The sequence below is a fragment of the Juglans microcarpa x Juglans regia genome, chromosome 4D (assembly GCF_004785595.1).
Source record: "Juglans microcarpa x Juglans regia isolate MS1-56 chromosome 4D, Jm3101_v1.0, whole genome shotgun sequence".
Classification (NCBI taxonomy): Eukaryota; Viridiplantae; Streptophyta; class Magnoliopsida; order Fagales; family Juglandaceae; genus Juglans; species Juglans microcarpa x Juglans regia.
Genome location: NC_054600.1, coordinates 31,388,565 through 31,416,019, shown reverse-complemented (window position 1 = coordinate 31,416,019; position 27,455 = coordinate 31,388,565). Strand labels below are relative to the sequence as shown.

Sequence of the window (27,455 nt, the reverse complement as noted above, 5' to 3'; positions counted from 1 at the left end):
TCTCATTTTTTTTTTTAAATATTCAAATATAAAAACTTTCAAACTAATCATTATAATTTTTTTAAATAAAAAATAAAAATAATTAAACTTTATCGAATATAAAAATAAAATTATATTTTAATATTATTTTAACTTTATAATTTTTTTCCTCTTCTCTCAAAATACAATAAATATTTGAGTGGGGCTACTATGCCGTCCCACTCTTACCATTGGACGTACTGTTCAGTAATTTATTTATTTTTTTTATTTTTTTAATATATTTAAATATTTTAAAAAAATATTAATATATTTAAAATCACTTCTTTAATTATTAAATAAAAAAAAAATTTGACAAACGGTCAAATAAAACGATCAAAGAAGAGATATGTTAGTTTTATTCTAAATATTTTACTCAAATATGTTATTCACAAATCAATCATCCTGCCTTAATCCCCAAGGAAGTAAAACAATCACCAGCTCGTACTGGCCAGGTCTACGATCTCTAGCAGGTACGAGCTTAGGATTACCGTTAGATTTGCTAAGAGAGGGTCTTCATCCTTTAATGTCTCGTTTGTTTTTAAAAATATTTTATCTCATTTTATCTTATCTCATCTCATCTTATTATTATAATTTTTTTAAATCTTCACACAAAATAAAATAAATAATTTAATTTTTTTAAATCTCAAAATAAAAATAATATTAAAAAATATATTCCAATAATATTTTATTTAACTTTTTAACTTTAATTTCAACTCATCTCATCTCATTTTTAAAAACAAATGAGCCTTTAATATACACACTCTATAATATGGGTGCGGTTACTATGCCGCCCCATCTTGACCGCTAGATTTATTGCGTAAAAAGTTTTTTTAATAATTTTTTAATATATTTAAATATTTAAAAAAATAAAAAAAATAAAAAAATACATCAATATATTTAAAATTATTTTTTAATTATTATGTTAAAAAAAAAGAAAATTTTAGACTAACAATTAAATATAATCGACAAAGTGGAGGGGTAAGTAATATATATATACGCACTCAATAGCTCTCAACAAGAAGTCGCAACGATCCAGACAAAGACCCGGCCCCCACCACAAACCGAGCTCAAACCAATTCTTCACCTTCCCCTTGTCTTCCCGGAAATCCTTTATCTTTTTCTTCCCCTCCCTCTCCCTAAAGCCAACACCGATGGACTCTAACCGAGAACCTCAAGAATTTATTTTCCGGTCGAAACTCTCCGATATTTACATCCCCAAACATCTCCCAGTCCACACTTACTGTTTCGAACGCCTATCCCAGTTCAGTGACCTTCCCTGTCTCATCAATGGCGCTAACAATGTCACATACACTTACGCCGAGGTGGAGCTCGCCTCACGTAGGGTCGCTTCTGGCCTCCACCAGCAGGGCATCAAACACGGAGATGTAATCATGCTTTTACTCCAAAACTGTCCCGAATTCATGTTCGCGTTCCTCGGCGCATCCCACATCGGCGCAGTGATCACGACCGCTAACCCTTTTTACACGCCAGCTGAGATAACAAAGCAAGCACGGGCGTCAAACTCTAAACTCTTTATTACTCAAGCTGCGTACGTAGACAAGGTGAAAGACTTCGCAAAAGAAAACGACGTGAAGGTCGTGTGCATTGACTCTCCGCCGGAGGGCTTCTTGCACTTCTCCGAGCTGACCGAAGCTAACGAGAACGATATCCCGGCCGTGAAGGTCAACTCGGAAGATGTAGTGGCGCTCCCTTTTTCGTCAGGGACGACGGGTCTTCCAAAAGGGGTCATGTTGACGCACCAGGCGTTGGTCACTAGCGTGTCACAACAAGTTGACGGCGAAAACCCAAACTTGTACTTTCACAGCGAAGATGTGATACTGTGCGTCTTGCCGTTGTTCCATATATATGCGCTCAACGCCGTTTTTCTTTGCGGTATGAGAGTAGGAGCGAAGATTCTGATAATGCAGAAGTTCGAGCTTGTAAAACTGTTGGAGCTTATTCAGAAATACAAGGTCACGATCGCGCCGTTCGTTCCACCGATTGTCTCGGCGATCGTGAAGTACCCCGATGTACATAGGTACGACATGTCGTCGATTCGAATAGTGATCTCAGGAGCATCACCCTTGGAGAAGGGGTTAGAGGATGCCGTTAGAACAAAGCTGCCTAATGCCCAACTTGGACAGGTAGTTAATTGGTTTGTCCTTGATCCTGTTCATGCATGGCAAATGAGTCCATCCGACATTCTATGGAGAGTACTTTGACGTTATATAGATTTTCTTAATTTCATAGAATTTCAATATTAATTAAGCAGTATATACACAAAAATTAGAATTAAATGGTTTTGATATTGTGAATTTAAAAACAATGACTAGAATTCACGGGTAGGATACTAGGATTTCTAAGAAATCTTAAGAGATTATAATTCCAATTAAATATTATATTTTCTGCCATGAAATTTAATGAAAACGCTTTTAATTCTATAAAAATGATATTTGTTGTTTTAAGATATGCTAGTTGTGCATATTTTAAAAAATAAATAAATAAATAAGAAATATACGTGAAAAAATTATTATTTTAATAATAAATATCATTCTTTTTTAAAAAAAAATGCATAGAACTTATAAACTTTAAAAGTGGATCTACCACTTACTCTTAATTCTATGATTAGTACTTTCCTCCGTTCCTGTAAATTTATTGATGTTGTTTGAATTACCCACCACCATATATATCTTTATTTTGTCAACTTCAAATCGGGGAATTGATGTAGATCACTTGTTTGGTTTTGATTTTGGTGTGGGGACATTATTTAATACACACACACAAATATATATATATATATATATATATATATGAGCCCTGTACATATCGAGCATTAAATAAATGCAATTGACTTGTGTTCTATATATTAATCCACAGAAAAAATATATGAAGAAATCTGTTATAGCATACACAATTTTTTTTTTTTTAAAAAAAAAAAGTTGCTGGTGAATGATACCTGAGAAATATAAAATGGTTACGTTATAATTAATCATGTGACGAATTGGTTTGTTTTCTCATCTTATAATATATATTTTTAATATTATTTTTGTTTTAAAATTTAAAAAAGTTGAATTATTTATTTTATTTTGTATAAAAATTTTAAAAATTTTAAAAAATTTATAATGATTAAATGAAAACAAATTAAATTTATTTGGGTGCAGGGTTATGGCATGACGGAGGGAGGAGCGTTATCGATGTGCCTGGCATTTGCAAAGCAACCATTCCCCATAAAATCAGGTGCATGTGGGACCGTCGTAAGAAACGCTGAGATGAAGATCGTTGATCTAAAAACCGGTGCTTCGCTTCCCCGTAATCAACCGGGAGAGATTTGCATCAGAGGTAGCCAGATCATGAAAGGTATAATTTAATCAAAGTTAATAATGTTCTATAGTTTTGAATTTTATTATTTTTAGTTATTATAATTGTCAATTCATGTGTTCTATTCTATGTCTTTTGCTTTAAAAAGCTAATTAATTTATAAAATCACGGAAAATGGTATCATCCGATATTTAAAAAAGTAAGTTGTAGTGCTGATATGTCACGTTATTAAATACGTGGAGAAAGATAACGTCGATTAATATATAATAATATATTTTTATACGATATTCGGAGTTGATAAATTATATTTGCAGTTTTAAATTATCAAAATCTCATGCATTCTCTTTAAAAAAGGTGGATTAATTTGAAATCCGTATAAAAAATTATATTTATTTTAATAGTAAATTTCATTTTTTTTTAAATAGGTGTGTAAAATTTATATATTTTATTATTATATCTAACATTACTTGTGGTAGGTTTGAGACACGTATGCACTTAAGTATATAAAATTAGGATTAATCGACTTATAAATCTTGGACTGACTAATTCTATATTGGATATCATTATTATTTTAGAGTCAACTATTTAAGTTGTTTAAAATAAGGTTGCTTAATCTGTGAGTTATCAAACGAGAAAGTTAGAATATTACTTGTAAATAAGGTTTAGAATGGGTGATGACCCATACTTGGTGTCGTTCAAGTATGGGTGATGATGGCGTGAGTCCACCAACTCCGCATTATTAATTTATTCTTTTATCGGTGAGGAGTCTAAGGTGGATGTCCCGTCAGATCCCATTATTGATTCCGGGAAACGTGACTTTTCCTTCCTCCAATGATTCACAGAATTGTGGCTCTCCTTGTATCACTGCCTCCTTCAGATGGTACTGATAATAGGGTATCGCGTGGAGGAAATTTTTTAATTAATTTTATCTAATTTAATTATTATAATTTTTATTTAAAATAAAATAAATAATTTAATTTTTTTAAATCTTAAAATAAAAATAATATTATATATTCTAACAATATTTTATTTAAATTTTTAATTTTAATCTGAATTCATTTTATTTTATTTAAAATTATTATTTATTCATGTATCAATTTTAATTAATCAATCGTCTTATACATTATAAAAAAGTTACTTATTTGTTATTAATTATTTTTTTTCAAAATTATTATTTCACTAAAAAAATAAGTCTATTTTCATCATATATAATTATTTTTATCATAAATAACTCATCTTAAATGTTCTTTTTTTGTAGTGATATAATAGGATAAAAATGCCAAGTGTCTTTACTCCCGAAATACTTTATAACTACTAATGAAACAACACATTTTGAGAATAATTAGGCACTAAGAAATCAGGATAATCTCAAAGTTTGGCTTATCAATTTCATGGAGAGTTAAAATTAATTAGAAAGGTTTTATTATTATTATTATTTTTTTTTTTGGGGAAAAGCATGTTAATAACTGAACCATTAAAATTTTGGTAGGTTATCTTAATGACCCGGAGGCTACGGAGAGGACCATAGACAAAGACGGATGGTTGTACACCGGCGATATTGGATTCATCGACGGTGATGACGAACTCTTTATTGTTGACAGATTGAAGGAATTGATAAAGTACAAAGGGTTCCCAGTGGCCCCCGCCGAGCTCGAAGCAATGCTGATCGCCCATCCTAACATCTTCGATGCCGCCGTTGTCCCGTAAGCTTTCTTAATTACTCACAGTACTGACATATATGCTGTATATATTATTACAGAAAATATATTTATAATTGTAAATTATGTAATTGTCGTGTAGTCGTTTTAAAAAAATAAATAAAATATAAAATTTATATATATTATTTTTTTTAAATAGTTACATCACGTTTACACAATTTAATAATTATTTATATTATTATAATAAAACTCAGGAGGTTATTTAAGTGATCAGTTAGATGGTTAATTAGTTGAATGTTAGGTTCTTATACACGTCCCATTAATTTCATATATAATATCCTTTTTATGATCTGCTTTGATCAGCATGAAAGATGAGGCTGCAGGTGAGGTTCCTGTAGCATTTGTAGTAAAGTCAAATAATGGCTCCAAAATCAATGAGGATGACATCAAGAAATATATTTCAAAACAGGTATATTTTTTTTTTTCTTTTTCCAGTTTTGATTAATAGAAATATTTTGGGTCCTGAATTATAGTGTCTCGAATGAATTTTTTATTTTTTTTATTTAGTGATTAAGAATGTGTTTTTTAAGCTGTGTTTGGCAAGTGAGAGTATTTGAACTACTATTCTTTACTTTATTATTATTTTTTATTTACTTTTCTACTATTCATTACTTTTCACCTACTTTTTAATATTTTATTATTACTTTTTCATTACTTTTTTCACTATTATTCATAAATATTTTTAATATTTTTCAAGTATTGTCACTATCCAAATGTAACCTTAATGATGTTAGGAATTTTTTTTTAAAATATTTATGATGATTAAAAAAATACATAAAACAATGAAAAATTAAAAATTAAAATATACTATTCGGTGACTTATTTGGTACTCAAATTCGATGACTGTAGCACTGCTCTTTACGATATACTCTCGAGATTTTAAAAAAGAATTCTTTTTACAGTCACGTGAAACTACTATGTATACCACATAGTTTATGAAAAAAAAAAATATATTCAAATTAAAGGTGAGTCTAAAAATACAAAAAAACAACATTTGAGAATTTAATTTAATTTTACTTCCATTTTTATATTTTTAATTGATTATGCGGTATCACTTGGTAGTGCGGCCCAGTTTGTATTTACAATTTATCTCAATTCATCTCACTACTATTTATTATTATTCATCAACTTTAATTTATAAATCTCACTACTATTCACAATCCACTACTATTTATTATTATTCATCAACTTTAATTTATAAATCTCATTACTATTCACAATCTATCTCATTACTATTCACAATCTATTTCAATTCATTTCAACTCATTTTCGAATCCAAACGATACTAACTAAATAATATTATTTTAAAAAAAAATCTACTGCTGATCTGTAGTTTTCATGTTGCAATAATATGGTTTCAACCTTTTTCTTGACACCTACTTGTTTTAGGCAGAAACCTTTGGATGGAAAATGGGAAAATGATAAGTATCAATTTGTATATAATTATGTAATAAAATGATATTATTTTAAATTTAATTTTGACTTTTATTTTTAATTTGATGTGTTTAAATATAATAAAAAAATTATTATATTTAAAATTATCTATACAAGTACTTGTGAATAGCTAGGTTGTTAGCCAATCAACACCAATCCCCGTTAGCAGAAAGATTAGGTGAACTGTCATTAAAAAAAGACACGTGGTACAATCACACATTTTCTAGATTTCTTTTAAGTCTAGTTTGTTTTCAAAAAATGTCTCATCTCATTTTATTTTTTTTATTTTATCATTATAATTTTTTTAAATCTCCACATAAAATAAAATAAATAATTTAACTATTTCAAATTTTAAAATAAAAATAATATTAAAAAATATATTATAACAATATTTTATTTAACTTTTTAACTTTAATTTCATATCATTTTATCTCATTTCTGAAAATAAACGAGCCCTTATACGATCTTTCCAACGAGTACATTTATTGGAAAAGATGAGACGTGACTCTCTAGTATTATAATTTTGTAAACTTTAATTTTCATAACATATTATAATATGACTATATTATAAAATATATTATAAAATATGTTGTGTGAATATCACTCTTTTGTAATATTAACTTCACGGCATTCAACCCTAATCACCACGTGCATTAGTTTTAATTATTGAGGCAGCGCTAGTACCGCTTTAATTAGCAGAAATTTCAGATGATTTTTTTTTTTTAAATTTAAAATTTTATAATATTATCCTTCAGACCTATAAACGTAACATATTCATTATCGATTAAGTGGTGGAATGTTACAGACAGACTGCAAGCTTAATTATTTGTGCAGGTTGTGTTCTATAAGAGAATCAACCGAGTTTTCTTCACAGACGCAATTCCTAAAGCTCCATCAGGCAAAATCATAAGGAAAGACCTAAAGGCAAGACTCGCAGCAGGTATTGCAACTGATCAAATGGACGCGATACGAAGCTAATTAGTTTCTAGCATCCATTTATTTTTTCCATTGCCCTTTTGTTTTTATTTTGGTTGTTCTGTGGAAAGAACCACTTCTTTAGGGTCCAAAACGGAGTGATATAGGGTTTGGATTGGGTCCAGTTCCGACTCGTTCTGTTGTACAAACCCAAAATAAATGGTCTGTGTTCGCGCCAGTTTAATAAATTAATACTTTTGACTCGTTTCTATAATTGTTTTTCGATTATTTAGCTTGTATTTTTGGCAGTGGGTTGGGCTCGTCGACTTTATTAGCCTAGCCCAGCCCAGCCGTAATTTACCGTCAATAATCTTAGTATGGGCTTGGGTCATTGGCGAAGTATTGAAGTTGGGTTTGAGTCTTAGAGCACTCTTATTAAAATAGTTAAAGTTAAAACTAATTTTTAAGTAATATGACATGAACTTATCTTTGCCTATTTCATTCACATTCAATTTTTATATTAGATTATCTATTTATTTTTTTATATAATAATAAATTAATATTTTTTAAAAATTATTTATTTTTATCATATTTTACTATTTTACCGATTATATGTTAATTATTAATCATATTCTAATTAAATTATTGGTTAAAAAATTATATTTCTAATGGTCATTTAATGCTAATAACCACAAACGTGGTGATGTTCAATCAGGCTAGCTAGTGCATTTCATTAGGGTAGAGCAAAGAAGCAAAAACCAAGAGGGAGGAAAAAAACTCAAGGAAAAAACAACAGAATTCAGTAGAAAGGGGCAAAATGAAGAGGAGAGAGACAGAATAATAATAAACAATTGCTTTGGTCAAGCTACAGTGCACATTCAACCGAAATCTTGGATTTACTGTAGCTGAAACTAGTTCCTCTTAAATGAATTTGCCTAATCTAATATAACATATTTTCATGTCCTATTAGCCATTTGAGTGACTTTATTTGGATTTGTCTATTCCGAATAGAGCTTTAGCCTCACAATTCAAGCCCAGCTAAACTTGTACTGATCAAAGGATTTTTGGGCTCAACTTTCTGGGCATGCATGGATCCACCGATCGAAAGCGTTCAAGATCTCAATAGCAATGCTTTTCCATGATTCAGAATCTTATCTTCAAGAACAGAACATAATTTTTAGAGGGGATCCAAATAATAATTGGACTTGATAGAACGGTTAGGTTTTTAGTATTGAAGTTAATCCAAACTTCGAACTTTGTTATAACCATATGTAATGCGCATATTTAATTGGAATCTCCACTAAGATTTGGTAAAGAGGGTGGTGATGATGATGATCTTAATACTCAAACCCATATCTTTAGGCGCATGTAAAACGTTTAACACTAGATGAAACATGCATGCTTTTTAAAAGATATAGAACGTGTACTGAAATTTAGTACTCGATGGATCTCTCTGTGTTTTTAAAAAGATAGTTACTGTTAGGTCAGGTGGCTTTCCCAGGAAAAGAGTTGCTAGTCGACCCAACAGCATGCTTGGTTTTAACAAGGAGAGTTATCTGCAATCCCCACTTTAAGGACCAGAGTGGGGACACCTCAGCTTCCACCGGTCGACGTGTCAATTTAAATGTCAACTTGTGTTGCGCTTTTGTCTGCCACCAATCATAGACACTCACAAAACACAAGCTAGGGACATTTCAACTTGAGCTTGCCCTTTTGTCTTTATCTCTCTCTCTCTCTCTGTTCATAGAGAAAAAAGAGTTGCAAATTGTCATCCGCTCTTAATAGCTAAAAGATGGTCAGATGCGGTACTACCAAATTCAGTACATCATATATACTTGCTTAAGGTCATGTCCGTCCTCCCAAGGAGTTGAAATTCCATGTATTAGGTTTATTTTGTCCTTACGAAATATATAACAATATAAGTTTTTTCCTCAAATTATATATAATATGTAAGAGAAAATCAATTCTTAAGCCGGTTTGATATCCCACACCACACACCGGTTCAATACGTGGCCAACCGAGTCTATTCAACCATTTAAAAATAAAAAATAAAAAAATAGGCTTGGAGACTTTTCTCCCTACGCTGTACGTTCACTTTCCCCTTCTTTTTTGCCAAATATGTTCTCTCCACCCTTCCTTTGGTTCTACCGTCTGTTTTTTAATGGTGTTATCCTCCACCTCCATTCCAACTGTGTTCTCCTTGTTCTTTCCTCTGTTTGCAAACTTTCAACCTCTGGTCCTAGTTAAAAACTCTCTACCCTTGCACGTTTCAAGCTCCATTTTTGCAACGTTATTTTTCTCTCACTTCAACCCAAATCTCATTTGAGTAGCATGACTATTTCAATTTTTGGTCAATTAATAACTCAAAATTTGAGAGAGACTCATGAGACTAATGTTCTTTCGACAAGTTCTCTAGGTAAAATCATCTTGAATGAATTTCGTGTTGAGATCAAGAATAAAGTTTGCTAAGTTGTGGAGGAGTTAGTTGCTAGTTAGGTCGTATGTGGCAGTGGATGCCTATAGTGTAGTTGAGTGAGATGGTGGTTGCCAACAATGAGATTGAGTGAGATAGATAAGAGAAAATAGAAATGGAGTTGAAGAAATAGTTTAAAAAATGAAAATCACATTTGGAGGAGGTTGGGATTTGGGGACGGCGATTTTGGATTTTGTGAAGGTCACAATTTAAGATAGGGAGTGAGATCTACTTTTGATTATTTCACATTTTATATATTTTTAGAATAAATATAAATAAAATTTACTATTGGAAATATTCATTTTGTACATATGATGTGGCATCATTTAGATCACACATATCTTCGAGCGAGTATTGGAAATAATTAACTAGAAATAATTATGTAGTGAGTGTAAAATATGTACTGCTATAATAATTTTTCTCTAATATTATTCATATTTTTAACAAAAAAATAAATCAGCTGGCACCTGCATGTCAGTGGGAGTGTGTGCATAAAAAGGAGGCTGTAGTATAGAAGAACTCAATTGAGTACTTTACAGGTCTTGATCGAGCTGCCAGATGCAAGTTCAATATTTTGCTTATGTCCGGCCCTCCCGAGTACTTCAAAGAGATTCTAATTCCGTCACACCCAACAAGGAGATAGCTGGAGAGATCTTTTAGAATTTTGGGTGCACCTTGTAGCAAAGGCGCGTCCGCGGAAAGCATATAATTAAATCATCGAAGTGCATAATTTTTTTTTAAAATAAACACATTTTCTTCATTAAAAATTATATATATATATATATATATAATATAAATGGTTTTTGAAAACTTCTTTTAGTTCCTACTCTATAAAAAAAATTATAAACTTTGACCCTATAAATTAAAGTTAATAATTAAATGCAACAGATAATATATATTTTTTAATTTAATATTACCTAAATTTTCTACTCTTTTAGGTTCTATTTAGATGCAAATAGTATATCGAATTATTTATAAATAATAGTGAAGTAATCTGAAAATAGTTTAGTTCCCAAACACAACTAGTATCTTCTTTCTTTCTATGCTATAAAGAAAGTCTTACACTACATATCACTATCTTAATAATATGTCATTTGTCATTTGTCTTTCAATTTAAACAAACATATATTTAAGCATTAAAATAAAAAAATAAAAATGACAAATCATATGTTAATCGAGTGAAGACCATGTGTAGTGTAAAATTTTATTTTTGAAAAGCCACAGATTGATCTATGCTTGCTTGGCGATAATTTTTAAGTTGAAGATAGAAATATTTATTTGGAATTTATTGCATTTCACTTTATTTATGCAAGCTCACATTTATATACTGATAAATATATTGACAATATTTTTAATATCTAAAATTTCATTTCTAATTAATATTGAATCATACAGTATAAATGAGAAAAACATGAAATATAAAATAACAAAATAAATTTAATTTATGATATAGTTAAAGAATAAATATAGATAGAAATTATTATTAAGAATATTTATTTTACATATATAATATGACATTATCTAAATTATATATCTCTTAAAATAAGTGTTAAAAATAATTAATCAGAAACAATCATACAATAAATACAAAATATACATTATTATAATAACTTCCCCTTGACATTATTCATAGTCAAAACATGTTCTTAATTCCGGCTTGGAGAGGTTGGATAGGTCTGTTTCATATTTTGTGGACTTGATGCGACAAAAAGATGCTAATGTAACCACACCATGAAAGAGAGAGCCGTGATTAATTAAGGCACTTAATGTAGTGAATAAGCACTGTAATGATGGGACTAGGAGGGTACTACTAGGTCTGATTAGATTGATAATGATCAATGACAGAGAGAGCTGAGCTAGAGAGGTAAACGTCTAACCTTTCGTTTCTCAATTCCCTAGCTAGCTAGGTGGTTATGATAACGTCGTACCGATCGATGAACATCGTCATTCCTGGTTAATTAGAGCATTCTAAATGATTATTTTATCATATCTTTCAAAATTTATTGTTAATTTTTTTTATTTTATATACTGATTTTTATAATAAATTATACATTAATTTATCTTTTTTTTATTTCATATTTTTTTATTCATTTTAAATATTTCTTTTAACTATCAATAAATTTACAATATCTTTATATTTTTTGATATTTATAATATGATCTCTTCATATATAATTCTATATAATTATGTCATGTTTCAAATTAATCTAAATTTAAATATCAAACCACCATTATGGAATAATGGGGGCACTTCAAAATAATTATGGAATGTTCTAACAGTGGATTGTATGCACTAGCAGGGATGCCACTAGTTGCACTGGTGGGCCCTGAAGGCTTTGCAAAAGCTTACTGGCTTTCTAGAGGATTACTGTTGCTTTCTGGATTTCACGGGAAAGATAAAATAATAAAAAATATTTTAGAATTGTAAATAATATTTTCTGTATTTAAAAAATTATTGTAAAAAAATTAAAATAAAGATAAAAATTTAAAATCCATTGGAAGGATCTTTTGATCAACAACTTTTTTTTTTTTTATATTTTAAAGAAAAAATTATTTTATATAAGCCATTGTGAATCCTCTTACAACGTAATTATGCAAATTCAATACTTACTTGTTGATCATGCAAATTATAAAGCTAAGTCTTTTTAAAAATATACAACTATAGACTGTGTGTATAGAAATATTTTCATTACGAATGGATTATACAAAAATTATTATAAAAAAATAAACATTTATAACGATTTATTTGTAATAAAAATGACTATTTATGATGAGAATAGAATTATTTTAGTTGTAAGTTGTCATTTTTGTAAAAAAATAACTGGCAGCAAATAATTAGTTTTATTATAGTGAGTAATCCAAGAAATTAATGTGGTTTAATCTAATTTAAGATTGTAAAATTACTTTAATTGTAAATTAGATCCGATGAATCACATAATGAAATCATGTTAGTTTGTGAGATTACTTTTATATAATTCATTTGTGATTGTAGCACTCATGATGTATATATGTATGTATACATATATATGTGTGGACATATAAACCATCAAATTGGATCAATCATGTTCACCAACAAATTAAGTACCTTAATTAGTACTACAACTAGCAGATGGATCGAAATTAAAATGAATAAAATATAAAAAATTATTCTTATCAGTTACTATTTACTATCCTATACATCACATCTTATGAAAAATACTCTCACATCCTATTAAAAAGTTATAAATATGAAATATAGAAGTGAATAATAAAGATGCAAAATATTCCCAATAAAACATGGATGCATGGGATATTAGTCTGTGAAGCGAGGGACGCTAATCATCGTATAACGTGACGTCGTGACGGACAGTGCAACGTCGTTGGATGACTACAATATTAAATGATTGATCCCTTCAAGCATAAAGAGTTTCTTATCACTCATCAGATATTAAATTAACTTCCAGATCATGTGATCAGTACCAAAGGTCCAAAATCCTGCTGATCTTGCATGCATGGCTATAGAAGAACCAATATACATGCTTCTTGAAGCAGCATTTTTTGTTTTTAAATAATCTGGATATAAATAACTTTCATTTGCCCTCCATTCGGTATATTTATGAACCTATTTTGAAAATCTAATAATTTGCAACAGCGTGCACTCAAAAAGTGGGTTGGATCGGATCAGATTTCTACATTGATCATCTGTTTCAAACTTTTTGCAATGAAAAGAGAGAGAGACCAAAAAAAAAACTAATCATGGTATTTGATATTGAATTTCACATGCAATAATATTAGGGATGCTTAGGGAATGAGATAAGATGAAAATTTTGTCAATAGTAGTAAGATTATTTGAATTTGAAAAAGAACTGATTGTGGTATTTGATATTGAATTTCACATGCAATAACATTAGGGATGCTTAGAGAGTGAGATGAGATGAAAATTTTGTGAATAGTAATAAGATGATTTGTGAATAGTGGTAAGATGGTTTGTGAATAATAGTAAGATTGTTTGAGTTTGACAGGTTTGGGGGTGAGATGAAAATTTTGTATTTTGTTTGAAAGTTTAAAATATTATGTTTTAATATTATTATTGTTTTGAGATTTTAAAAAGTTGAATTGAGATTTGAAAAAGTTAAATTGTTTATTATATTTTATCTAGAGATTTGAAAAAATTGTAATGATGAGATGAAATGAGATTAAAATTTTGTGTTTTGTCTTGTGCCCAAGTTTTGAGAAATGAGAAAGAAAAAGTTAAATAAAAAATATTATAAAGTAACTATAATATTGTTAGAATATAATTTTTTTTTTAGATTTGAAAAAGTTGAATTGTTTTTTATTTTTTGCTTAAACGTTTGAAAAAGTTATAATTATTAATTTGAAAAAGTTATAATAATTAATTTGAAAGTTTTTGTGTTTCAACGATGTTTAGAAAAGAAATGAGATAGAATGAGATGAAATCATGATAAGATGAGACGGAAAATGATGGAAATTATTTCTAAATATTCCCTAAATATTTTGAGGTGCACACTGTGTTCATCTCAACTATTTTTATGATAAAAAGTTTGCAACAAATGATTATATATGGGAAATCATGGACGTTGTTGTAGTCTCTATCTTAATATGTAGTGGAGTAGTTCCAAAAGGGAGAGGGGGAGAAAAGAAGAGAGAAGAAAGAAAGAAAAGAACAAAAGCTGATCAGTTTCAAAATTAGCTAGTGAAGGCCGGCCACGCATGGTCATTCAACGACTTTAAGGGTGGATGAGGTTATATCCATTAGAGCTAGCTCATGTATGTCACTTCAACCTTAAAACATAAGAAGAACTGGGTACTGTAATAGCACTTTGAGAGAGAGAGAGAGAGAGAGAGAGATGGTATATCCATCGAGCTTGCATATATAGCTGTGGAACCCCAGTTGATGACCAAAGCATAGTAGAAAGTCATTTTCCGTTAGTTGGCAGCTGGAACGAGAGCCATATGATCACATGTCCCATAAACTGTAGTCCTCCGACGTCTCATTTTATTTCTATGAAACACGACAAAATCGCAAGCATGCATGTCCACTATCAGCTTCTTAGGATAACGCAAACAGCAGGTGCCCCCATCTCATCTACAGGCCCACCTAAACGATATGTGCACTTTAATTCCCATTTGAGCCTCTCTCTCTCTCTCTCTCTCTCTCTCATTTTCTCCCTTAGCTCAAGTCTTTGGATTGCGACTTTCCTAATGCTTCATATTACAGTATATATGGATCAGTACTTGGTCCAATATATAGTACCGTACGTAAGTGCGATGGTGTTGTTCTTATAGTAGATGGCATTGTCTGTAGTGATGTCAAATATTGTTTAGTGTATTCCCTCTAACTAATGACCTCTTGCAATGTTTCTCACGCCAAGTTCACTTGAGAAAAGATCAATTTGGGATACAAATCTAGTAATAATATTTGTAAACGACATTTTGCATGCGTATATTATCTTCCAAGTTAATTATTCTCCCAGTTTTGTTTGAACCGTAACCAATGGAATTGACTAAAGCCGCATTTGAAGGAGGAGCCCAAGAAATTAGTTTAAAAACTAAAATAATCTGCAGCGCCCTGCAGGTGGTTTAATAAGTTTTGACCAATATTGCAGCTTTTTACCGACATGGTGAAGTGCCTCAAGCTTAATTTCTGGACTGCACTTGAGACCAAGTACTTATTGTTGCTAGTTCTGTAAACAAGTCGCAAATTAGAGCACCATGGTCTCGCTTTTTATCATAATTTCATTTCAAAAATTTAAATGAAAAGATATAAATTTAATTAATATTTATTTTATATTCTTAACAACACGTACGCACTTCTAAGTTATAATCTTGTGTCGATTTAAATATATAAAAAATATTAGATGATTTTTACAAAAATGCTTCTATACATGAATGAAATGACACTCGCTTTAAATTAATTTTCTCAAATAATAACTTAACATACAAATGTATCATGTGCTATATCGGCGTGATGTAGATCATGAACTTTTTTAAACTTGTTCTTCAGAAAGAATGTTGAAGTTTGAAGGTTAGTCGACTTGCATGTGTCTTAATTGTTTACTACTTTCTAATGTACTGATCATGGTTTATTCATGATTGCATGATCCCAATGTCCACATGGGATTGCGGAGAACGTATGTACGAACTACGGAGATGATTAAGATCCATTAGCTAATCATATGCGCTAGCTATAGGTTTTTCAGCAAGGAATCTATGTATCCAGGCCAACTCGATCGATCGGAATATTTATGAGTACTCAAAGCAGATAATTGGCATTGATCAGTTGACTGATAAATTAGAAGCTGGGCGACAGTCATGAGGAGAAGTTTCCTGTGGGCTGTGTTGTGTTTGTGAATGGCAGACAGGGCTCAGCGCAACAATAGCCGACCTGCAAGATTATGATCCCATAATCATGTTTCAACACGAATAAACATGGTAGTGCTTGTTTGGGGGCACATGATTTAGTCTGTCTTCTAATCTACAGTTGTATATCCGGTGGCCATGTGCTTCGGCTGATCAGTTAATCAATATTCCAAGAACTTTCGTATGGGGTTACTGTGATGTAGATAAACGGCTTGAGACATTGCATAGGAATGTACGTGCATGGGTCCTACTACGGCATTATGGACAATGATGTGATATTATTTGGCAATTGTTTTTTTTTTTAAAAGAAGTTAAAAGCCTTTTTACTCTCAATCCGAACATCATTTCAGTTGAATAATCTAAAAGAAAATTCTTATTATAATATATAATCATTTTTTATTATTTAAACAAAGAGAGTAATGTTACGTACAATTAAGTATTATGTAAGTATCGTGCATCTATTTTGAAAAAGAATAAAGTTTATTATTAAAATATTATTTTTCATGTGAGTTTCATTGTCATTCATTTTTTTCAAAATGAATGTGCGGTGTTTCTATACTCTATGATTACAAATATCATTTCTACTTTTACAATATGTTATACACCTAGTTTTAAAAGAGAAATATTTTTATCAAATAATTTAAAAAATAATACCACTTTATGTAAATATCCTCATTTTAAAACATGTTTGTATAGAGTTGTAAAAGGAATTGTAGATTTATCCTTACTTTATTTTCAACGTGTTTGTATTCTAAATGACTCTTTTATTTTTGTAAGAATTTACACGAGACTTCTCTATTTGATAGTTATGTAAATCATTTCTCATTTATATATATATATATATATTGTATAATATAATAAAAAAGTATAACTGCTTTGGCAGAATTGAGGAGCCTCCGTAACTTGTGCCAGAGTGATGAGTGCAGATATAAGGATGATGCAGCAATGATCTCTCCTTCACTTTGCCAAATTTCTTGCTCCATCTCTCTCTTTCTCTCTCTCTGTGTTTTTTTTTTTTAATATATATAAGCCAATATTTGAACTTTTATTTTCTAAACACTTGAGTTGGAACAACATGATAGTTTGTACAAAGTCTATGAGATTGGGTTGGGTACAGTACGTCTTTGGTCAGTCTGACCACTGAGACGTTTATCTTCGATCATGATCATGATGCATGTATGGTGTAGTACTACTGTATGACTGATCTGCACCACGGATTAATTCGGCTTTATAAATCTGGAGATCTTAATAATATATATAAGATCATGGGTGGTTCAGTGCATGATTACGGGATGATTTGTGCCAAATGCGTAAGTAAATGGTGTCTTATCTTGTTGCAGGTTTTGTCAAGTCAAGATGGTTTATCTTGTTCACCATCTATTACCAATACTAGAAATTTGATAACATTACAGCATGATCTCGAACTCCAGCTTGTTGATTATGGGTAGCGAATAAAGCTGCATGGTCAAAACTAGGTCTTTTTGTTTTGCTTGTAAGAATCAAAATTGTGTCTGATTAGACGTATGATTAGTAGCTGGGCTAGTTTATAATTGTCCAGGAAATACTAGAGACAAATTAGCACGAATAAAAATCAAAACATTTAATAACTCTGCATTTATAATTTGTTTATCTGAACAGCTCTATATTTTATAGTTTCAATGGAAAACATTTCTTCCCCCTTGTATATATGTAGCATATACCATGGTAGTATTTCATGGACCGACAAGCGATTCTGTTGCTGCCATTAATGGAGCAGACAACCCTTCGATTCCCCACTGATCTTTGCAGCTCTCTGTCTCGATCTCTCTGATCACTCGCTCACTCGAGGGCGGCCCAACATCCTTCCACCCTTAATACTATTTGTTGTTGGTGCAGGAACAGTGAACCTTTGAAGCCAATTTACTGCAACACAAACCCCCTCCCCCTATATCTACTCTAATCTCCACTCTTTCTTTTTCGAACCTAGCTACCTTATATACAAACTTCTCTCTCTCTCTCTCTCTCTCTCTCTCTCTCTCTCTCATGGCTTTTCAACCCAATACTTCTCTTCATCTCCGCCTGGCCAACAATCAGCCCAATCTAGATCTTTTCCTAGAGCCGTCTCCTTCTTTGTCCTCATCACAGGGTAGTCAGGCCGAACCTCGGATATTCTCTTGCAACTACTGTCAAAGGAAGTTTTATAGTTCTCAAGCGCTTGGCGGTCACCAAAATGCTCACAAGCTAGAACGAACATTGGCCAAGAAAAGCAGGGAGCTAAGTTCAGGCGGCGTCCGAGCTCATGGAGGACCAAACCATCGGTCATCATCAGGAGGATCCAATTATAGTGGTTCAAGTCACCTTCGCCACATTCAGGCACCTCTAGTCGGGTTTGACCATCATGGAAATGCTAGTAGGTTTGCTGCAGATACATGTAATGTGGGGATCGGAGATATGGATCACTATGATTCAAGAGAAGGGGCGGGCTCTTGGAGGAGTAAGGGCTACATGCCTGAAAACGTCCAAGAAGAGTTAAACCAGCTGGATTTGTCTTTAAGGCTATGAATTTAAACTGCACTCACATTTTGAGATTTGATTTCCCTCTTTGTATGATACACTATGATGCATTCTGATTTATAATCAGGATAGTACTATACCTGAAGGGATGCATGCATTAATAATGCTGCTGCGCTGAAAAGATCCCTATCACAATAGGAGATGCTGAATTTCTAGTGTCAGATAAACTTGCCCTCTTTTTTCTCAAAGATCTCTCTCTCTCTCTCTCTCTCTCTCTCTATATATATATATATATATATGCGCCATCAACAAGGAGATGCAGTTGTAGGCCAGTCAATGTTATAGTATAGCAAAGTATATATGCTAAAACATTTTGTTTTGTTCCACAAGAACCTTAAAAGGCAGGCCAGGCTAGCTGAAACAGAGAAATGATTTAATGATTGATTGATGGATCTTTGTAGATTCATTTAGGCATTAATACTCCAGCAAAAATATCCTCGATTCTTGTCTAATGACCCTTCTTTATCACACATGCTGTTATACGTACTTTTTATATATTCATAAAAAGCAAATGGTCTACCTATTCATTTCAGAGTCCGCATATATACCAGTACGTATGTACGATATTCGAGTAATATATTTTCTCCAGTGGATTCACTAACATTATGCTGGATAATTAATCGCAATTGCAAGCATATATTTTCTCCAGAAGGCTTTAAATATATATGTTTAACTTGGACTTAGTTTTCCGTGTGGCTCTACGTTTTAGGATTGAGAGATCCGCCATTTGCAGTAATGTTCTGATTTCAATTTGTTAGCTTGTTATAAATGCTGTCGCCCGTGACCCTCTTATATCATCAAGATAGATCGTCGTTTACAATATTGGAATATGATCCTGCCTCTCCAGTCTCCCGATAGATCCGACGTCAAATCCTTTCTTTCTTATCCTTTAATTTGATACATATCTTCGAAATATATAGTTACTGTCATATTGTTGGGTGAACAGAGTTAATTTCTTTGCTACAGTACGGTTCTACTGTCGTTCACTTAGTACTCTTTCATGTGCTTAATTTGGAAACGACCTAGCTAGCAGAATAAATAATAATATAAGTTTAAAAAAAGAAGAAGAGTGAAGCTGTAATTCTTAATTGAATAGGTACGAAATGAGTAAAAAAAAAAAAAAAAGAACCCTTTTCATTTCCTGAATTGATTTTGAGAATTCATCTTACACAACATGCTATGGCGCTGTACTTCAACTCGACAGTTTTGGTGTGCACTCAATGGTCGCATTGATCTCTTTTCATGACGCACTAATATTCTGATGACGGCACCGGGAACTGATCATGACTATATATAGGCAAAAACAAAGACTGATGACGGCACCCGGAACTACTCTTTTTTCGGAGCCACATGCACTAATAATTAATATTCTGATCTCTAATCATGGAGGCCAGGACTGGCCGCGTCTCAGCCACCAGCAGGTTAATTGAGCTGGATACCGGATCTCCACCACCACTCCAAGTTCTTCGGAGACCGGAGGCTGGCGATGGGTACTGTATTATGGCCGCCGGGGACAATAATTGCTTTTTTTATTTTCTTTACTTAGTTATTTTAATGTGAATATAAACGTATAACAATATATGTCAGCAAACAAGTTTTCTTTGATTTACATAAGGAATTTTACTAAACCAAATGACTGAAAATAACTTATTTTCCATTAATAATTTTTAGTGACTTCTAAATAAATCGTAACAAGTTGTTAATTAATAGAGTTTTTTTGGTAAATACGTACGTACAACTAGCTTTCTGCACGTGTCAAGCATTTCTATTTTTGGTTAGTTTTTTAAGAATAATTAACTTGTTTGGATTGTAAATTAATATCACTTATTGTAAAGGTTATTGTATAATCTATAGAAATAGTCAAATTCTTACTATTCTTTTTTTTAATGAAATTAAGGATCCGTTTGGTTGTGTTTTCAAATATTCTCAAATACTCTTAAATAGTTAATTCTCAAACGTTACTCAAATACAAAACACTTTTCAATTTAAAATTTTTAACTTTTTCATCCAATAATTTTTTAATCATTACAACTTTATCAAATTTTCAAAGAAAAAAAAAATAATACAACTTTTTCAAATTTTAAAATAAAAATAATATTATAAGATTATATTCAAACTTTTTTTTAACTTTATAATATTTTTATTCAACTTTTTATCACTTCTTTCTCAAAATCCAATGAAACATATTAATTCAAACCATTTTATTACTATTTACAGATAATTATAAGATGTTCTAAGTATCTAATTGGATGCTAAATGCATAAAATTTATAGGCGGGAATCATCCGTATATAATATTATATATATATATATATATATTACTCCCACCACTCAAATTAAAATTAAATAAATAAAGGAGAGAAAAGAAAAGCAGAAAAGAAAAGAAAAGAAACAAAAGAGCATGATATGCATGCCTACTCTTGGATCTAGATCACTTTGTAGTGGGTTTAAATCTGCGAAGATTATGAGAATCTACTGTTTTGTTAAGTCAATTGTTTTTTTGTCCATTTTTGTCAAGTCATTATCCTAATTCGATAACGTGGCCACTTAATAACTCACACCCTCAACATATACACCATGCCTTTCTCTTGATTTGATGTCTTAAGTCGAAGTTGAGATAACTTAAGCCAATTCAATGGGGGAAAAAAGATTAGGTGATTTCACACGTAATGGCCAACGTGATCGGAACGTTCTTTCAAATTTTTAGCAATAATTTTCATGTATGTGTATACTCATCACTGCAAATCATCAAAGTCTTCATCCATACCTACAAATTACTAACTTCGTATATATATATATATATCAGATTTTTTTATAAGTTTTTTTATAACCATATTTTAAATTGAGGATGTTTCTATAAAACGGTATTACTTTTATAAATTATTTTAAAAAAATATTCGTCATTTAAAATAAAATTGTATAAAAAATTGTGAAAATTATTGCATGTGTATCATTTTCCTATATTTATTAAAAAGTTGATCTGTTTAATTTCCTTATTTTTCGTCCCTTACTGAATTCACGTTGTCAAGAAAATAATTGTGAAAACAACTTCCACCTATCGAAGTATATATCTATATATGGAGAGTTAAAAAAATGGAAATTAGATTAATTAATTCATACCTATATAGTATGGGACAGAATAACTTCAAATTTTCTTTTTTGGGAGAATATATATTTAAAATAAAAAAAAAATTTAATTGTAAGCGATTCTGCGTACTAATACATGCACCTATTCAATATGATTGGTCAGAAAGTAGATTTTATTAAAAATAATATTAATTTAAATTTATAATATAAAGACAATAATATTAATATACAGATTGGTACGTAAATTTATTTGTACAAGACAAAACTCTTAAAATAAACAGCGAGGAATGCCAATAAAATCAGGTTCATCGATCTCTCCATGGTACGTATCGTACCTATCTATATCGACCAATTCAATTCAATTTATGAACAAAAAGCGTCTGAGGTTTGGCATTGGGCTAGTGGACAAGGTCTTGTTTAAGGTTGTCCCAAAATACGTTGTCCACTGGGCCGTATGCAAAGTCCGATGCTCACTGTATAACTATTTGCAGCCTCGACCCAACCGATCTCTGATGCGGTGGGGAATCCATGCTGTTGGAACCCTTTCTTCTCACCTTCTTTTGCAGAACACACTACAGTGAATCAGGGGTGAAACCTTTTCGGACCGGATCGAATTCACCCTTACTCAATCTCGGTTCACGGTGTCTCTAAAATTCAGTTTTTAGTCTCATCTTAGGGTGTGATTTTTTTGGACCTGACCGAGTTGAAACCAACCGAATCACTTATATATAAAATTTATAATTTTTTTATATATATAATCTGTTATTTATATAATAGTTGTATAAGTTAATTATATAATTTTTTCTAATATATCGCCATTGACTATATAAAATATAAAATAATATATGCTATCAATTAACTAATATATCATACGATATTATATGTTATTATATGTAGATATATATTCTACTAAAGTACTAATTTAGAAACTATTAACATCATAAATATAAATATAATTAATTATTTTTTTAACGAGTTAGTCACATTAAAGAGCTTACTTAATTTTGATTTTACTAATTTAATTAATTTTGTGTATTAATTTATCTACCAAAAAAAGAAAAGAGGAAAAAAAATATTTTTAGCTCATATGGACCAAATTGGATCGATTGGACCGATCGGGTCAATAGCTAACAGTCCGGTTTGGTCCCAAGAAAGGATGGACCGAAATTTTCAGTTTGTGACCTCGGACATGACCGAACCAGACCAGATCAGACCTATTGTAACCCTAACAGTGATGAGTAATATTGATATTGAAAGCTAAACAATTCTCCTTTATAAATGTTTGGTTCACAAAAAAAAAACTTAGAAAATAAAATCTATAAACTGATATGACTCATTATGGTGCATCAAGTTGAGCGTAAAATAAATTTAATATATCAGATCTAATCACATCAATTTGTCAATTTAATTTTGCGACATTAGTATGTAGACTTACTCACATCTAGTCCTATATTTGATAACTCTCCAAAGGATTGGGTGTCATAACTTATTTATCTCTCTGCATTGGACCATTCAGTTTGAATAACATGTTAAAGAAGATCTATATAGAGAGATCAATCAAAGGCTTGTTAGTCTTAATATATATATATATATATAAGAAGAAAAAATCAGGGTTTGTATGTGGAGAAGTTGGACCCGATCGAATCAAATTGTGTATGAGGTAAAACTGATGAAATGGAACATTAATGTTGTTCTAAATTTGTATGTGGTACGATAGTTTAAAATTTTGGGTGCTGTACCATTATGACCGGACATGTTTGTCGTGTTTTGGGTCATGATGCTATGCAGGCATTTCCCATGCCTGGATGAGTCTTGAGTCCAAATTCATCGATCGTGTATTAGAGTGTGAACACGAACCTCTTATTGGATCTGCTTACTTCATTCTATATCCCCTTTGACAATAACGCAAAGACAACTCGCGTATGAAACGAATCAAATCCAGCATTTTCAAACAAATCTTATTTAATTAGCTCCATTATCCATTTACGCATCTCCAAATTATTAGTAAATAAACTAATTAATTAGGACAGTGATGCTTACTGGCGATCGATTTTTCAGAAGAGTACTTCTCTTGCAAAGCTGATCAATATAATTGTTAACTCCAAAAATTTGTAGCAGAATTAAATGCAATCTTCATCAAATTAGAAGCATACTCCCAAAATTAGAAGGAAATTAACTCTCCAGATAATATTTTGCACGTACCCATTACTAATTTAGACCCCCTGCCCCTGGCATGCATGGAGCACCACTCATTGCTGACCGGTACTAGAGATCTAGAGGGCTTCAACATCATCCTCCGGCCAATACTAACATATGACAAATTAATGAAATAAATAAATATGCCACTTTGCCTCTATAAATACTTGGGACCCTTTACCACAAGATGGCCAGAGCAGAACATATATAATCTTATTTCTTACCTCAATCTCGATCGGCTACAATACATTCACCAATGGCTTCCCCCCAAAACTTTAGCTTCGAAAGCCAAATTTCCACTGAGCTTCTTATAGCTCGCATTATGCAACTCCATGAAACCATATCCAAGCTCGGATCGCTTAGGCCTTCGAAGCAAGTCAATAGCCTTTTCACTCATCTTGTCAAACTTTGTACTCTCCCATCATCCATAGACATTATGGCTTTACCCCAAGATGTTCAAATCATGCGCAAAAGTCTGATTGATCTAAGTGGCCGTGCTGAAGGCTATCTAGAGCTTGAGTTCTCAATATTCCTATCCAAAGTTCCTCAACCGCTAAACAATCTCAATCTCTTCCCCTACTATGAAAACTACGTCAAATTAGCCAACATGGAACATGAAATCCTCAATGAAAACGGGGTCGTGCAACCCAAAAATGTCGCCTTCATGGGGTCTGGTCCAATGCCTCTCACCTCCATCATAATGGCTACCCATCACATGAAATCTGCTCACTTTGACAACTTTGATATCGATGGGAAGGCAAATGAGGTTGCTAGCAGGATTGTTGCTTCGGATGTTGAGCTTGAAAAGAGGATGAAATTCGTGACATGCAACATAATGCATGTCAGAGAGGAGCTTGGGGATTATGATTGCATATTTTTGGCAGCCCTTGTGGGGATGAGCAGTGAAGAGAAAGTGAAGATTCTTGGACACGTGAGGAAGTACATGAAGCAAGGAGGCATTTTGCTGGTGAGGAGTGCAAAAGGGGCTCGAGCATTCTTGTATCCCGTTGTTGAGGAGAATGACTTGGTCGGCTTTGAGGTCCTATCTATCTTTCATCCAACTAATGATGTGATCAACTCAGTTGTTCTGGTGCGCAAGCCCACCCTTTATTGCTGAGAAATTTGGTAAGGGGTTCATTCTTCTACAAGTAATTGATGGTAATCAGAGAAATCTAGTCTTCTCTAAATCTCTCTTTGCTTTGCATTGATCTGTTTTTATTTTGGGTCTTCTTCTACATTCAGTTATGTGCATGTTGTGTATCCAATTTTCTACCAAGTCTGAAATAACTGGAGAGCGAGCTACTTCTATCTCCAGTTCTGTTTGTTGCTGGCGTGCCAATTATTAAGTATTTGTATTTGCTTTATGAAAGCTATGCTGCAGGTTATGTATGATCATTCGCTATTCCTCTCAATCCGTAATTTCGAAAATGAATTATGGTCTCCTGTTTTAATCACAACACGATTCAAATCAACCACGGCCTGTTGTTGTACAAGTTTTAGGACTAAGCACGTTACTCATGTACCGTTGAAACTGTTATATACCATTAATCTCAAAAACTTGGGAAATCAATGAAATGAAAGGCTTTCTTATTACGTTAGACCATACGATCAATCCGGAACTCGTTGGGAAGTGGGCCAAGAATATTTGTCACGCTCATAGACACTTTACAGATGCTGATGGCCGGGTAGTACTGTTAGATCATAAATTGAAGTGGTTTGTAATTCGTTATATTTATTTTATAATAAAAATAATTAAATTTGATTAGAATATTTTCTATAATCATATCAAATTATATCAATTTATAAGATTATTTTATATAATATGATAGAGTATTTTTCTATTTTAATTCATACCCAGTGGCAGTGACTATATGTGTGTAGGATAGAGATATTTGATGTTGGAATTTGAATATATATTATATAGATCTAAAATCTCATATATATATATATATAGTAATTTTCGTGTAATCGTTTTGAAAAAGAATGAGATTTACTATTAACAAATTAATTTTTTTTATTTAGATTCCATATTTTATTTACTTTTTTCAAAGTGATTACGCGACGGTTATACAATTCATAGTTGTAAATATTTTTTCACACACATATATATATAGCAGATAGTTTAGTCATAAAACATAAATTGCATAAGGATCCTCACATTAATCTGAAACTCATGTTCCTGCACAAATTCTGTAATTTTTCTTCCAAACAAAAATTTATACAAATCTCTAACGAAATGGCTAATTAATTTTATCATTGCCGAAAAGCTAACGATTGAAGTGTAAAAAAAAAAAAAAAAAAAAAAAAAAACTAATATCATCATGCACAAAAAACTATCTTACTTGCTTGCAAGAGTCACAGCAACTGATCATCACTATCTCGTAGTTTAATTATCTATGTCGGATTCTGAAAGATGCGAGCTTCAGCTAATTCGGTCAAAGCCGATCGTGATCACAGCTTTGGGGGGCATCATCTTTAGTAAACTGCGATACAGATTACAGAAGAAACACAATCACGGATCGGAAAGGGAGGATTTGGGACTAACAAGTACTAAATTTAAGATGAAACTGAAGCAATTTGCCCAAAAATTAAAATTTCTAGGAAGTAACAAATTGGAAGGAACAAGAGGGAGGGAATTAAGTCATGGATGAAAAAGACTTTCTCCGTTACCTAATTTTTTCTTTTCTTTTATTTATTTATTATTTTTTTAAACACCTTTAATTTAACATTTTTAAACAGGGTTAAATTGTTAAACATTTAAACAGTGTTAAACATTTTAGATTGCGTTTAGATGTTGAATTGAATTAAATTGAGATGATAAAATATTGTTAGAATATTATTTTTAATATTATTATTATTTTAAAATTTAAAAAAATTGAATTATTTATTATCTTTTGTGTTAAAATTTAAAAAAATTATAATAATAAATTGAGATGAGTTGAGATAAATTTATTTTTCCAACCAAGCTAAATCATGTTTAAACATCTTTAAATATTTAAAAAAATTTACAATTAAATAAATAAAAATAAAAATAAAATACACTCAAAACGAAGAATCATGCATAGAGCAAATCAGCACTTTTCTTGTTAATTACCTCTTTTACAATGGCAGCAAGGTCATCATCCGTGAAGCCGCTGCTGTAATGATGGGAACCACTTTCCGCGTTTCGATGCTCTGGAAAATATTGTAAAGCGTTGGCGGCCTTGCCTTTTCCCTTCAAATCTGACATAGCCGCATATTGCATGTAGCCTGGACAGTCTAGACACACAAACATTTTCTATCAGAGATTTGTGCCTGCAGCAGTTTCTAGATATTTAGCCAACTTTTTTCCCTTGCGTTGATTTAGCTAAGGGCAAAACAAGGAAAAAAAAAAAATTAAAACACG

At 31.5% G+C, this 27,455-nt stretch overlaps 3 protein-coding genes across 4 annotated transcripts; all 3 read left to right on the top strand.

The window, feature by feature from the left end:
* Positions 1-1,019: 1,019 nt before the first annotated feature.
* LOC121261019 (4-coumarate--CoA ligase 2-like) lies at positions 1,020-7,672 on the top strand. Of its 2 annotated transcripts, XM_041163152.1 has the most exons (5): positions 1,020-2,162; positions 3,180-3,375; positions 4,826-5,039; positions 5,358-5,463; positions 7,323-7,672. In XM_041163152.1, the coding sequence occupies exons 1-5, from the start codon at positions 1,170-1,172 to the stop codon at positions 7,464-7,466; spliced, it is 1,653 nt and encodes a 550-aa protein (XP_041019086.1). In that variant the 5' UTR covers positions 1,020-1,169; the 3' UTR covers positions 7,467-7,672. The 2 variants fall into 2 exon arrangements, with proteins under 2 accessions (XP_041019086.1, XP_041019087.1); XM_041163153.1 differs by lacking the exon at positions 7,323-7,672 and having other exon boundaries at positions 4,826-5,051; positions 5,356-5,463.
* A 10,175-nt stretch (positions 7,673-17,847) lies between these two features.
* On the top strand, positions 17,848-18,976 carry LOC121261018 (zinc finger protein 7). Its single transcript, XM_041163151.1, has one exon. It carries the CDS (start codon positions 18,258-18,260, stop codon positions 18,774-18,776), a length of 519 nt encoding a protein of 172 aa, XP_041019085.1. The 5' UTR covers positions 17,848-18,257; the 3' UTR covers positions 18,777-18,976.
* A 5,312-nt stretch (positions 18,977-24,288) lies between these two features.
* On the top strand, positions 24,289-25,191 carry LOC121261017 (nicotianamine synthase-like). Its single transcript, XM_041163150.1, has one exon. It carries the CDS (start codon positions 24,327-24,329, stop codon positions 25,185-25,187), a length of 861 nt encoding a protein of 286 aa, XP_041019084.1. The 5' UTR covers positions 24,289-24,326; the 3' UTR covers positions 25,188-25,191.
* The last annotated feature ends 2,264 nt before the right edge of the window (positions 25,192-27,455 follow it).

Excerpts from the sequence above, each read along its gene's own strand:
- LOC121261019 (XM_041163152.1), top strand. The coding sequence starts at position 1,170 with ATGGACTCTAACCGAGAACCTCAAGAATTTATTTTCCGGTCGAAACTC. Across the intron at positions 5,040-5,357 it reads TTCGATGCCGCCGTTGTCCC|CATGAAAGATGAGGCTGCAG; the intron begins GTAAGCTTTCTT and ends TGCTTTGATCAG. Across the intron at positions 5,464-7,322 it reads AGAAATATATTTCAAAACAG|GTTGTGTTCTATAAGAGAAT; the intron begins GTATATTTTTTT and ends TTATTTGTGCAG.
- LOC121261018 (XM_041163151.1), top strand. The coding sequence starts at position 18,258 with ATGGCTTTTCAACCCAATACTTCTCTTCATCTCCGCCTGGCCAACAAT.
- LOC121261017 (XM_041163150.1), top strand. The coding sequence starts at position 24,327 with ATGGCTTCCCCCCAAAACTTTAGCTTCGAAAGCCAAATTTCCACTGAG.